Raw genomic sequence first — 14,009 nt, 5'->3', positions numbered from 1 at the left:
TAAGATCGATCAAGACTCTAAACCAATATCATTGGACACCCCAATAGTCAATTCACTAATAATAACATCAGCGATAAATCTCTACTAAATATGAATGAGTATTTGGGATTCTAGAAATATTTAGTTAGGACCATTTTTTATATAAAATAAGTAAATTCCTTGATCCGTGAAATGATGCATCACCGCATAATATATTTTTAATCATTGAAAGATATGTACACCTCATGATAATAACAAACAGAAAACACAACCGATGGAAACATTATTAGGAATTTCACTTTGTTAAAACTACCTTATAATTTTTGAAACTACAAAGAAGTCATGCAATAAATATTTGCTAGGTATTATATGACCACTTCATATTTGATTTAAATATTTTATATATAATATATGAAGATACAACCAAGTTTATTTTTAAACTCATACAAAATTTAGACTTTGAATTACATGTTATTTGAGAGTTTCACAGTTGTTTTATTTATTATATATATAACATCAATAAATTTTATTTATTATAAGACAAAAAGTTGTATGGGATGCAACTCGTGTTTGTATAAAGTAGTTTTCATCAAATTTAGCTTTACAAACTTTAAATTTTATGTTGATATTAGATAATAAAAATAAACTATATTGTAATATGTGAACTTGATACTTCTGAAACTAGTGTAATAATTTGTCGTGCAATGTTTCTGAAATTAGTGTATAAACTTGGACTTGCAAGTTCTGGTCTATAATTACCATCCAACTTGAAAACTTATAATTGCAATGTGTGAACATATAATTAGTTATGCAAATCTACTCTATTAACTATTGACTGGTGGTTTGCTGCTATTTTGTCAGTGTTTGTTTAAATAATCAAATTAATAAATGTTTGATAGACAAACAACTTCAAATTTTTGATTTATACGATTGTATTTTAAAGATATTATGATATTTATTTGTATTACTAAATTGAACCATAGTGTTACCTGAGGTATAGTGCCAGAAGTAGTTCTAAAGTTTTTTTTTGGGACATAATGAATATTCGTAAGCAAGCAGCAAATCCCAGAGTTCCTGTTTGGAATCATTCCGAACAAATAAACAACATAGTTAAGATGTTGAATTTTTCTTGTTGACTTGCCGTTGCCGGCCACAGCCAAATTTTATGTTTCGGCACATAACTTAATAGTTGAATTTGAGTTTCTAATCTAGTTTATTTTTTAATATTAGCTTTTAAACCACTGAAAACGTAAATATTTTTCGTTGCTTTGTTTTTTACGGTTTATTAAGTTGTAGGTCAAAACTGGAGAGCCATGTCCCCGGTGATCTTAACGGGCCAAACAACAAACGTCTGTGGATGCTAAGACGCCAAACACAAGAGCGATGGTAAAGAATCGATAACTCAATTGACAAACGAAAACCATGAGGCAAATGGCATTTTTTATTGTGTACTCACAGTAACAAAATCCCTAGCTCACTTGTCCTCACTTATTCATTTTTTCACAGCAATGAAACAATACATTTTCTTCCAACAAAAAGTTTAGATAAATATGATACATGGTGTGGTGTGATTGGGCCAACAATGATGGAGCTAACATCGTTAGAGATATGTTTTCTTTTGACAAAAAAAAACAAATAAATGTCTTTCTAGCAAAGCTAGAAAGGAAGAAGTGAAGGGTAGGGGTGGTTTTTATTACACAGGACCCTTTGGAGATCAACGGGAGGCATCTCGGCTGTAGTACTGATCAAGGGTTTTCGCTGGTATGCGGTGGAGCAGCTCGCGGGGGAAAATGCGTAGCAGTGACCAGGCGAGGTCAAGCGACTGGAAGATGTTGCGAGTGTCATATGCTCCTTGGGTCACGAATTTCCGCTCAAATTTGTCAAGAAACTCGAGGTACAGCTGCCATTTTTTCATAGAATCCGTTAATCAAAGGAATTGAGGTGTTAATAACAGCAGTGCCAGATCATGCATGAGAGTTACCAGATCCTCTGATGACAGTGCTTCCTCTCCGACCACTGCCTTCATCGCCTGCACGTCCTTGCCTATGGCGTAATTGGCATACAGCTGAAACAAACACATCCGAGTAAATATCCATATATATATAGTGGAAGGTAGTTTGCGCAGAGTGTAGGCTATGGGAACGTGCAACAGACCTGATTCGAGACATCAGAATGATCCCTACGAGTCATGCCTTCACCAATAGCACTCTGCAAGACATCCGGGTCAAGTTTTAAGCAACCATTAACCTTATTGACGATGTTAGTGCCTACATTACTCTAAAGAAGGATGCAGACTGCGGCAGCTTTCTTTATTTCCTAAAACCTTACCTTCATGAGCCGGGAGAGTGATGGAAGGACATTAATCGGTGGATAGATCTGCCAAATTGAAATTAGCAATTAAGATCAGAGATATTCTGATGTGCTAATCAGATAGTAGCTTCAAAATTCTTGATGTGAGACAGATTATTTATGCTAGCTAGATAAATCTAGTTTTGTTCTTTTGTTGTAATCAGGAATCCAAACTTTCGATTTAGAAGTCACCAAACCAACTTTAGTGGGAAACTAAGAGGTGCAGAATACCTGGCGATTATGTAGCTGCCTGTCAATGTAGATCTGTCCCTCAGTAATATAACCAGTAAGATCAGGAGTTGGATGTGTAATATCTACAACATCAAGACTGAAAAGTCAGAAAAGTTGCCAGAAGCATCTAATATCAGAAGCCTCATCTTTTCACTTTTGGTTATGCTTATAAGCCAGGATTTAAATTTTCAACTTTAAATCTGAAGTTGATTTGTGTTTTTTTCATCATAGTTTATTTCTATCATTTGCTTTTAGATCGATAATAACACATATATAAAAGTTTTATTTATAAATTATTTTTCATTTGTAAATATGTCATTTGGATTTTTCCATCAAGAAGACAAACTATGGGCCAGGTAGCACTTATACTACTAATAAAACTGGTTCACTAGGTTTTCTCGGTTCAATTAACATAATAATTTGCATTTGCAGAAGAAAAAAGTTCAAGTTGGCAAAATATTTAAAAAAATGTGAGGACAATTAATTAACTGACCATCATTAGGCATGGTTAAAATGGGTATCTGCGTAATCGATCCTTTTCTTCCCTCTATGCGACCGGCGCGCTCATAGATAGTTGCCAAATCAGTATACATATAACCAGGATAACCACGCCTTCCAGGTACTTCCTCTCGAGCTGCAGAAACCTGATGGAAAGACACAGAAAACCGTGGCACTAAAAGAACAATTCTTATATATATATACATATATATATAAGAGTTTCTATGATACCATATTATTTAATACATCTAATTAGCTTAAGCTAACATTGCTGAATCTAGATTTACACAGCAAGTTGTTATTTAAAGCATATAACTAGTATGGATGCAAACTGCAGTAGTGAATAACTTTGCAGCTGTGTCAATGTAACTATATGATACCTAGCAATGTTATCTGATCGATTAATCTGGCTGATCGGTCTCTGACCTCGATCAGGTCATTCTAAACGATCAGGCTGATAGATCGTCCGATCAGACAACATTGATACCCAGTTACCACTGACAGACAAAACAGTAGATCCCAACAAACAACAGTGACAACTTGCTTCGATCTAGCTATCTAGATTTTTGTATAAACAATTTGTTCCTTCAAACAAGTGGAGGCAAGACAACATTTTACAGAACCATATATACCAACTTTCAAAACTTTCATGCTAGTTCAAAGTGATAAAAGAGAATTCACAACATGTAAACACTAGGAAATAACATACAGCAAGAGAAAAACCCTTACTTCACGAAGTGCATCAGCATATGAGCTCATGTCAGTCAAGATGACAAGAACATGCTTCCCGCACTCATATGCCAAGTATTCTGCTGTGGTGAGAGCAATTCTTGGGGTGATAATACGCTCAATGGTTGGATCATTTGCCTACGGAAAATGTACAAACCAAGGAGTACATTACAGACCTTGCAAATTCCTAAGAGCAGCACAATGATGGAAATGAAAAGAAAAGGGTATGCGGATGTACCAGATTAAGAAATAAGGTAACTCTCTCCATTGAACCATTTTCCTCAAAATCACGCTTGAAAAATTGTGCTGTCTCCATGTTTACTCCCATGGCAGCAAAGACGATAGCAAAATTGTCCTCCACAGAACTCTATCATAAATTAAATTAAAATAGTAGATAGAACTTAAGAGAACACGAAGGAAGATGTGTGAATGTCAAAATGTTATGCAACCTACAAGGATAGAATAGAAAAATGCACTGAATTGCAATGACTGATACATTCATTTGTAGCTAGTGCTACATATTTGTTTCTACTAATCCCAGCACAGTTAGCTTCATGATATAGGCCAAACCAAGTCTGCATCATACATATTTATTAGTCCGCTCTTATAACGTAGAAACAAAGATAACAGAGAAACAACAATTGTCAATTATCTATAGCTGCTTATTGCGAGAACTAAGAAGTAAGAAGACATGCCCATATCTTGCTACAATTCCCAGAACGCAAGAACACCATATGGAAATGATACTCTAGTTAGACATGATGTTGTGTGGTTTAGACGAAAATACCTCCAAGATATTATCATTCTTCTCCAAACGCTTTACCAGACCAGCCTGGCGGCAAATCTGAGCAGCGATTTCATTGTGTGGGAGACCAGCAGCAGAAAACAGAGGGATCTTCTGACCACGGGCTATAGAATTCATAACATCAATTGTGGATATCCCAGTCTGAATCATTTCTTCAGGGTATGTTCGTTCGCTGGGATTGATAGAACTTCCTGCACCAGATTAACAAAGAGATGTCAAAATATAAGCATTATCACAATTTATGAATAACAAAATTCAGCTAGCACCTACCAGATATATCCAAGTAAGCCTCTGGTAGAATCGGCGGGCCATTGTCTATAGGTTTCCCAGAACCATTGAAGATGCGTCCAAGCATATCCAGTGACACTGGAGTTTTAAGAACCTGAAAACGCTCATGAAAAAGGTACATGAATGAAGAGTGGCTTACTTTAAAATTTTCAATGATCAAATAAATGTCACTTTTGGTACTTTTGATATTGATATTTAGCATGGAAAAGTATTAATTCAGTTTGGCACAGAGGCACTGAGGCAGGGGCAGAGCTTTCTTTAGGGCCATGTTGAGGAAAATGATTACCAAGTCTATATGGAAACAAATCAATGGCTTAGTGGTGGCAAGCCACCTTATTTCCAATACAAGGATTAACACAGGTGATCTCTTTGTTTAGTGAACGGAGATCCTGGTCACTCTTTTAAACAGTGTCACTATATATGAGCACAAATTCAGAGAAAAAAGATAATACCTCACCAGTGAATTGTACAGTTGTGTATTTATTGTCAATACCAGATGTTCCTTCGAAAACCTGCCAGTGATTTCCAAAAGTTTCATGAGTAAAAAGGACATCTATGTAACAACTGCACACTAACATTAGACTGATGTTCACGTTCATCTCAAAAGTTTGTGGCAACCTGAAGACAAAAGTAGAGACAAAGACAACTAACTGCTCAGTGATTTTTATACTATCATAATAAATTTAAAAATTATAGTGTTTGGCATCACATACTTGGTATCCCTGCTACCTACATGTTTGTGACCATATCCATGAAATAATTACTTATAAAATGCTTAAAAGATTACATAAATAGTAGATGCCATCCACTTTCCACTCAAATAACATACAAATAGGATATTTGAAAACAATTCCATTAATAAATGATGAATAATCAACGTTTTTACAGCAAAATAAACACATGAATGAATTGACAACTTGTCAAAAGAATTCATGCAATCTTAATATGAAGCACAGATATCCTGCGGTTTTTTTTTGGGGGGGGGGGGGGGGTGGTTCGTGGGGGTGGGGATATTTATTGCTATTATGACTATGAAACAGATATTTATATACCTGAACTACAGCTTTCTCCCCATCAACTTCAAGCACTTGACCGCGCCTAGATGTGCCATCACCTAGTCGTATATTGACAATCTCTTGGTATTTAGGACCCTGAAATAACAAGCGCAGGCTAAACTCATTATATGGAATGTGAGTGTGATCTAAAAGAATAAAAACTGTATATGAATGTAAAATAATATAGAATAGCCACCACAACATATGATTACCTTCACTTTATCAAGAATGACTAGAGGACCAGCAACTCCAGAGACTGTCCTGTACTCTGCATTTTTAAGAAAAAATTAGTGTGAGCAATTCAACAGTATCAATAGTTCAATACTAAGTAATAACCTATAATATCCAGTTCATGCAAGGTCAATCAAGCAGAAGATCCATACCCATCCCAATCTCAAGAGTTCCTTCCTCCATGTCGGCATTGCTATTTGCAACAACCATGTTTGAGATGTTAGAAGAAACCTGGTGCAGCAAAATAATTAATTAATTCAGTAAAAAACATTCAAACAGAATATAGTATAGACAATTTCTCATTATTTATCTGTTTCCTGAATTCCTCAGATAGCTGGGGCATACTAATATCACTATTAAACTTTTTCTTTACAGCCCACATACTTATCCTCTCTATATATGTTTTTTCTGCAATTTAGCTCTTATAAATTAAAACAACGAAACCATGGTTTTAACATGCAAAGGTATGCAAGCCTATTGTGTATTCCATGAAAAAAATCATGGCTTTAACTGTCACTTCTATCCTTCATACATTACCAGCAACATAGGCCCGATACTGTAGTAAGTTTGCCAATTTAAAATCACTCGGATGCTGACGAAGCTAAAGATAAGACACCAATTACATGGTGATATATACAATTATGAGCTACTAACAAACAGGCAAAAACTATCTTTCTATTCGAAGTAACAAATATTAGCTCTAGAAAGATTCCGTTTTGTTCTAAATTTCCAGAAATACTATAAGACTCTAACTCCTTGAGCTGCTATTCTAATAATCAGTACAATTATATAAAAGGCAGCGATAGAACATCTCCGACTGTTGAATCATATGTACTTCATTAGAGCCCTTTCTAGTCCAAAATAAACGATACATTTTGAAAATTCTATGATTCAGACAAATCGATCATTACATGTAACTATGTAAGCTCGCTAGAAGAAACTCAGAGGCAGAAATGAGCTCTATATCAGCTCTTAAACAAAGAACGCGAAGATCCTAGCGCTCAGCAGAACACTACTCGGCAAACTCGATCTCCTTGCACAGGCAGCTCTGCATACCTCCACAGTGGACGTACCAGTGGTGGTTAATCTACCCACCAAACTCTGGAAATTCGTCAACATCGGTCAGGCACACACAGAAAAGCCCAGCTACAGGACGTGGCGCGGCGCGGCGATTGATCCTACTCCTACACACGCTACGCGCGAATGCACAGCTGGTATGAAGCGGTCAAAATCACGATCCGGCGGCGGCGGGCCCCGTCGTACGCAGACCCGCGGCGAGCGGAGGAACCAGAGGATCGGAGCCGCATGGACGAGGACGAGGACGAGGAGGAGGTGGTGGTGGAGAAGGGAGGGAGTACCTCGATTCGATCGGATGCGCGCGAGCGGAGGAGAGGATCGCGCAAGTTTCGTCGTCCCCTCAGCGAAGCAGGGAAGGGGCGGGCGATCTGGCTCACTGTCTGTCAGATTAGCGGAGGCCAGAGCATCCCAGCCGTCCACGTGGCGGGCACGGACGGCCCAGACCTACGTGACAACAACGATTTGTCCCCGCGGGCCCCACCGTGACGAAGCGTCTGGGGGGTCTGGGAGTCGACCGGGGCACGTTGGCCCCACGTGCACCGCCGCCGTCGCTTCCGCTTCCGGACGCAGCAGTATGGCCAGGCCTAGTGCCGGCTTTTGGTTGGGCCTCTAGCCCAACCGTTGCAGCATTTTTGGGCTGAAGGGCTCGGCCCATCTTCTCAGAGATTTTTAAACCGTTTTCTCTGCGTGCATTTTTCTGTATTTGTCAACCGGCTGTGACTCGCTCACCAGCTCTGTTTAATCGTAAAGGACAGGGGCAAAGAGCCAAAGAGCCTTCTGGGTCAATAATCACTCTCTATCTAACTGTCCATCAATCCATGGTGTGACAGTATGGACGAGCCTTAATAATACTCCTTGTCGTTGGTGCAGTGACGAAACTTGAGCAAAATAGAGAGGGTGCCACGGGTATCTAAATTTGAATCGAATGAATGAATATATGATGAAAATTTATAAACTTTAGTTAAAAATTTTTTCGAAAGGATTCCTGGAAACCCCTTCTTCTACACAGCTTCGCCACTGCGTTGGCGTGTACATTCTATCAAGGTCGATCGTCCGGGGTTACCTCGTCGCTGTCTCTTGCAAGTTGGAACTGTGTCCCCCCCAGCTTACATGGGCGTTCAGATAATGAACTAGCAGAAACCACACATTGCCCATCAATCTTGATAGGATTTCCCTACGAAGAACAGTAGTACGGAACCTATCTCGTCGGAGTATATATAAACATCTTGATGGTTAACTCACCACTATTTGGAACTTGGAAGATCACCAAAGATTCCAGACAAATACTAGTAAACAGCAGCACCGCCGCGTACCTGCCCGGCTCCTCACCTTTCCTCTGCCCATAGTCTCTACTCTGATTCTCTGAGTTTGAAATGGAGATCTCCACGAGGAGAATTTTACCTAACTCTACGAATATTTTACCAAGAATCTGAGGCTGCCGTTACTCCCAAACTTTTTTTTTCCTGACAGAGGTCGTATCGATATGTACGGTTATATTTAAAGTGTTAAACATAGTCTAATTATTAAGTAAATTTTAGATTCTACCTAGAAACCGCAAAATGAATCTTTTGAGTCTAATTAATCCGTCATTAGCATATGTTAGTTACTGTAGCACTTATGGTTAATTATGTACTAATTAGGCTCAAAAGATTCATCTCATAATTTTCCTCATAACTGTATAATTAGTTTTAGTGTTCATATATATTTAATACTTTATTTAGATGTCTAAAGATTTAATGTAATTTTTTAGAAAACTTTTTTGGGAACTAAACTTAGCCAGGGACATCGATCTACATGGCCGCTAAGTTATCTAACTCCCCTTGTTCCGCACACACGTTTCTCGAACTGCTAAACGTTGTATTTTTCGTAAAAAAAATTATAGAAAAGTTGTTTTAAAAAGTTATATTAATTTATTTTATATTTTTTAATAATTAATTAATCAATTATATACTATTCTATTACTATTACTGTTACTGCGTTTTCATAATAGCCCTCGCCCTCACCAACTGCCGAACGCAGCCCATGGATTGACGAACGGCGGAAAAAAGAAAGATCTGTACGAAGATCTGCAGGCTGGGCCCGAACTGGCACAGGGTGACATAAATGGCAAGATGCCATGCCGCCGCGTACAGTTTACACGACCACACAGCACGGATGGTTTATTTGGCAAAGTATTTTGTTCGGTTAGATATTCATTTCCTTTGTTTTATATATTGTTAAAAATAATTTAGAGAATTTATGATATATTAACCTTAGATATATTATTATACAGTTCAAATCGACAAAAGAATAACAAATTTAAATAAAAATATACACATGCTAGTTTCAGTTTAATATACTTTTTATTATAACTTATAAAAGTTGATTTTGAACTTAAATATTTATGGAGCGATATATTAGTGCTAGCCTATATTGTTAAGTTTTTAAAATATTGAATGTTCATCCCCGGTTTAATCCCACTCTGCTATCTCCCGCCCCACCACGCACCCACCAGCTCACTCTCCAGTCCGCCGTCGCCATCTCCGCGAGTCAATCAAACCCAGTACACACACTCGAAGTATCCAGCCAGTCATCAGTTTCATCACCTAATCTTCTTCTCCTCCTCTTCTCGCGCACCGGTCGTCTCAGCAGCCAGCGCACACACACACATGGACGCGAGCCAGGGAGTCCTCCTGTCCAGCAACGTCTCCAGGCCGTGGCCGGAGCTGCTCGGCTCGGCGAACTGGGATGGCCTCCTCGACCCGCTCGACCTTACGCTGCGCCGCCTCATCCTGCTCTGCGGCGACCTCTGCCAGGTCACCTACGACTCCTTCAACTCCGACTCCCACTCCAAGTACTGCGGCACCTGCCGCTTCTCCAGGGCCACGCTCTTCGCCCGCACGCAGTTCCCGGCGGCCGGCGACCTCTCCGTCGCCGCGAACCTGTACGCCACCTCCCAGGCCACGTCGTTCCCGGGGAGCATGGTGTACTCGCTCTCGCGCGAGGCGTGGAGCAAGGAGTCCAACTGGATCGGGTACGTCGCCGTGTCCAACGACGCCGCCGCGGCGGCCGCGGGGCAGCGCGTCATCTACGTCGTGTGGCGGGGGACCATCCGGTCGCTGGAATGGGTCGACGTGCTCAAGCCGGACCTGGTCGACCACGACGGCATACTGCCGGAGGGGCACCAGGCCCGCGGCCGGTCCCGCGTCATGAAGGGGTGGTACCTCATCTACACGTCCACCGACGAGCGCTCGCCCTTCTCCAAGTACAGCGCCCGCGACCAGATGCTGGCCGCCGTGCGCGAGCTGGTGGCCAGGTATAGGGACGAGAGCCTCAGCATCGTCTGCACGGGCCACAGCCTCGGCGCGTCGCTCGCCACGCTCTGCGCGTTCGACATCGTCGTCAACGGCGTGTCCAAGCTCCGCGACGGCGCGCACGTCCCCGTCGCGGCCGTCGTGTTCGGGAGCCCGCAGATCGGGAACCCGGAGTTCAAGAAGCAGTTCGAGCAGCAACCCAACCTGCGCGCGCTGCACGTCAGGAACATGCCCGACCTCATCCCGCTCTACCCGAGCGGCCTCCTCGGCTACGCCAACGTCGGCCAAGTCCTCGAAGTCGACTCCAAGAAGTCGCCCTACGTGAAGCACGACACCAGCCCCGGCGACTACCACAACCTGCAGGGCATCCTGCACACGGTGGCCGGCTGGAACGGGAAGAACCGCGAGTTCAAGCTCCAGGTGAACCGCAGCGTCGCGCTGGTGAACAAGTCCAGCGGCTTCCTCAAGGACAGCAATCTTGTGCCGGAGTCATGGTGGGTCGAGAGGAACAAGGGCATGGTGCTCGGCCAAAACGGGGAGTGGCAGCTCGAGGCGCCCGCAGAGGAGAACCTGCCTGTGCCACCGGTCGTGACCGGGAAGATCGTCGACGACGACGTCGCTGCCAGCCCCACCGCGACCTCGGGCCGTACCAAGGAGGGTAAGAAGATGGGCAAGGCAACTAAACTTCTATCTGGATTGATTGATCAACTGCTTTGTGTGTAGTGCTGAAATTTATTTAATGATCAAGCGGTTCACGTTTGCGTTTGCGATAAATAATGCTCCAAGTTTATTACTACATATCAACAAAAGTGATGTCGAGTTGTCGACGATGTAACAGTATAGTTTGGTTAAAATTGTGTCTGTTTGTATCACCAAACATTGTAATAGTGTAATTGTGAAAAATAGTACTCCCTTCATATTTTAACAAATGACACAAATAGATTTTTAGCACATGTTTGATCATCCATCCGTCGTATTCAAAAATAGTATATAAATTTATAATAATGTAAGTTATAATAATTAAACATGTACCAAAAGTTAACAATCTATTGAAATATTAAGTAGGTATTAGTATGGTACGTAACAACCGAAGTGATGATGATGAGTCGATGATGATGGTGTAGTGTACCAGTATAGTGTGGATAAAATTGTGTCATGTTTGTAGAACATTGTTACAGTGAATCATATGAAGCAATACTAGCATGTCGCCCATTCGTTGTAACGAAATTTTATTAAAAAACGTTATTAGCATGTTATTAAGGTATAGTTAATAAAACAGTTTAATATATATGTCTCAGTTATTTTTTCTTTCAGAAAATAAGAAGTTGGTAGTGTGGTAAACGACAAATTTATCACCACTACTACTTTTCTTCGTAGGAGTATAGATTAGGTGAACCAAAGTATGACTGTACTCTATACTACTGCAGGTGTTCCATACTGCAAGTAGTTACGTACTTCAGGTTGCTGTATGAAATGATCTTATTATCTGAAAGCAAAATACCGTGAAATGGATTAATAACTTTCATAAGTCCGAAAAAACTTCGGTGCCGATTTCCTAAGATATCTGAAGAAAACAGGTTGCAGGTGAGCACGTGTTTTTTGTGTTCCTGAAGACTTAAAGAGGGTTAATTTTTCAGATGCTCTGTTGCATGCTATGTATGGAGGATAGCAACTTATTATGATTTAGTTTTAGCTCGTTTTCTTTAAGTGTGCCGAGCTTGTTAGAAGTTAGAACATATAAGATTGGTTGGGGTTATTGTTGGCTGCACAGTATGGCTTGTTGGGTCCTACGAAAATGTAAAAAGTAGTAACAGAGTCATCTTCAGAAAATTGAGTTTATCTAACCCCAATATATTGATCTTTCAAGTGTGTCACTGGCTGTCTTTGTGGGCCGAATTACAGGTAAAGCCGGAGTTGCGAGAGTTGTTGAAGACCACATCAGAAAAGACTTGAGAGCGGCGGTGTCGAATTGATATGCTCGTGCAAGCATCTAGGAATAAACATTAATCCTGAAGATGGCATTTTTCTCGGCTTCCTTGGAATAAAGCAAAGTTGTTTTTGCTATGAAAATGCACTTCTGTCATTCTGCTTTCTGCCCTATGTGCGCCTTGTCGTCCTTAGATAAAATTCTGCTTAATAGACCCATGTATTATTGTCAAGTTCACCACTTTTTCCCCTTCAGAGAAGAGTTCAAAAATCTTCAGATATCTATATTATTGTCACTACCATGTCATGTTGGCTATCAATATATGATACTGGAATGATCTCTCCTGTTTCCTATTATAAAAAAGAAATTGGGATTCATCTTACCATATCAAACAGCACACCTTATAAAAACAGATATAGCAGATGATCAAAATGGCGGCTCAGATTATGCTCTCTAATATTATTATCCCGCTTGCTCTGCATACAAGTTATATTTTGTGCTCCCGCGAGTGCAGTGTTTTTTTTCCTCTTTCACTATCAAGCCTGTTAATGAAACGAGGAAGAAATAGAAGATGAAAGACTGCACTTCTACAGATCACCACAGTCCAGAAGAGGGAGTGAAGGTTGAAACAGAAAACTCTCCCGGCGGGGCCTTAACTTCCATTTAAAGCGTCGATTGTACACACATGGAGGGATGTGCTAATATTTCACCGTTGCATCATCATTCATCTTCCACGACCCATCTAATCCAGCACAAGAACAGTGCCATGCCACCTGCCCAAAAGGTCGGTAAAACACCAAAATTTCCCAGCATAGCATAGGACAGGAGTATTAAGCAGCCGTGCGTATGTGAGCGGAGTTGAGGAGAGTTTTGTTCGGATCACCGGTTTGATGGGCTGGCCCATTTCACCGTGCCCGTCCGCCCGGCCCAGTAAAAGCCGGGCCAGCCATAAAAGCAAGCGCGGGTCGTCGTGTGGGCTCTGTTTCCTGTGCTTCCCCGCGTGATTTTCCATCCAATGTATTATCTGCCGCCTCGATCTGTTTTACGACTCAGGGCTTTTGATCTGTTTAAACAGCTTAACGTCTCGACAAAAGGCTCTTGGTTGTATAATCAAACGGGTAATATATAGCTGTGAAATACCAAAGGCCTGGGCATTCGGTGCTGGTCTTCGGTCTCCAGAGAAAATTTGGTCTTTTAGAACTTGGCCCGATCAGTCTTGAAAAAATCGTAAGACTGAGAAATTCGGTCTCGGTCTTATTCGGTCTCAGTCTCGGTTCTGATCGAAGTGCTCGAAATTTCAGTGAAGTTTAAAAATCACCTGAAATTCAGGTAACACCTCTCCGGTTGTTGGGACATATTTTCATAGTGAAAAATGACATGTTTTATAAGATAAAGAAATATCATGCACCGTAAATAAGAGGAACTAAGCATAGATTGCATAAGTGCATAGTTCCACAATCCACAGCACAATTCATAGTTCGGTCTCGGTCTCGTGGAGGCACACACTATTAGTTCGGGCTTAGTTCGGTCTGTTCAAGCATTTCGGT

At 40.9% G+C, this 14,009-nt stretch overlaps 2 protein-coding genes across 5 annotated transcripts; one reads left to right on the top strand and one right to left on the bottom strand.

Moving 5' to 3' along the window:
- Window positions 1-1,437: 1,437 nt before the first annotated feature.
- LOC102708384 (V-type proton ATPase subunit B 2-like) lies at window positions 1,438-7,590 on the bottom strand. 3 transcript variants are annotated; one of them, XM_006644541.2, is made up of 15 exons: window positions 7,524-7,590; window positions 6,318-6,396; window positions 6,147-6,202; window positions 5,932-6,030; window positions 5,332-5,391; window positions 4,862-4,973; window positions 4,574-4,782; window positions 4,025-4,153; window positions 3,787-3,924; window positions 3,053-3,203; window positions 2,560-2,642; window positions 2,308-2,355; window positions 2,134-2,187; window positions 1,961-2,044; window positions 1,438-1,879 (listed from the first exon to the last, which is right to left on the bottom strand). In XM_006644541.2, exons 2-15 carry the CDS (start codon window positions 6,373-6,375, stop codon window positions 1,694-1,696), a joined length of 1,467 nt encoding a protein of 488 aa, XP_006644604.1. In that variant the 5' UTR covers window positions 6,376-6,396; window positions 7,524-7,590; the 3' UTR covers window positions 1,438-1,693. The 3 variants fall into 3 exon arrangements, with proteins under 3 accessions (XP_006644604.1, XP_015699086.1, XP_015699088.1); XM_015843600.2 differs by lacking the exon at window positions 7,524-7,590 and adding an exon at window positions 7,222-7,464; XM_015843602.2 differs by lacking the exon at window positions 7,524-7,590 and adding an exon at window positions 7,077-7,210.
- Window positions 7,591-9,821: 2,231 nt separating this feature from the next.
- LOC102708104 (phospholipase A1-II 5) lies at window positions 9,822-12,809 on the top strand. Of its 2 annotated transcripts, XM_015832767.2 has the most exons (2): window positions 9,822-11,193; window positions 12,438-12,809. In XM_015832767.2, exons 1-2 carry the CDS (start codon window positions 9,891-9,893, stop codon window positions 12,506-12,508), a joined length of 1,374 nt encoding a protein of 457 aa, XP_015688253.1. In that variant the 5' UTR covers window positions 9,822-9,890; the 3' UTR covers window positions 12,509-12,809. The 2 variants fall into 2 exon arrangements, with proteins under 2 accessions (XP_015688253.1, XP_006644603.1); XM_006644540.3 differs by lacking the exon at window positions 12,438-12,809 and having other exon boundaries at window positions 9,822-11,528.
- The last annotated feature ends 1,200 nt before the right edge of the window (window positions 12,810-14,009 follow it).

This window comes from Oryza brachyantha, chromosome 1, assembly GCF_000231095.2.
Source record: "Oryza brachyantha chromosome 1, ObraRS2, whole genome shotgun sequence".
NCBI classification, from domain to species: domain Eukaryota; kingdom Viridiplantae; phylum Streptophyta; class Magnoliopsida; order Poales; family Poaceae; genus Oryza; species Oryza brachyantha.
Note: the sequence above shows the minus strand (reverse complement) of the source record. Positions and strands in the feature narration are given on the sequence as shown.

Bases quoted from the DNA above. Each gene is read 5' to 3' on its own strand.
- LOC102708384 (XM_015843600.2), bottom strand. From the start codon at position 7,284: ATGTTGACGAATTTCCAGAGTTTGGTGGGTAGATTAACCACCACTGGT. The intron at 3,925-4,024 runs GTACATCCGCAT...CATTTTCCGTAG, and splicing joins TTACCTTATTTCTTAATCTG to GCAAATGATCCAACCATTGA. The intron at 2,188-2,307 runs GTAAGGTTTTAG...GATGTCTTGCAG, and splicing joins CACTCTCCCGGCTCATGAAG to AGTGCTATTGGTGAAGGCAT.
- LOC102708104 (XM_015832767.2), top strand. From the start codon at position 9,891: ATGGACGCGAGCCAGGGAGTCCTCCTGTCCAGCAACGTCTCCAGGCCG. The intron at 11,194-12,437 runs GTAAGAAGATGG...GCCGAATTACAG, and splicing joins CTCGGGCCGTACCAAGGAGG to GTAAAGCCGGAGTTGCGAGA.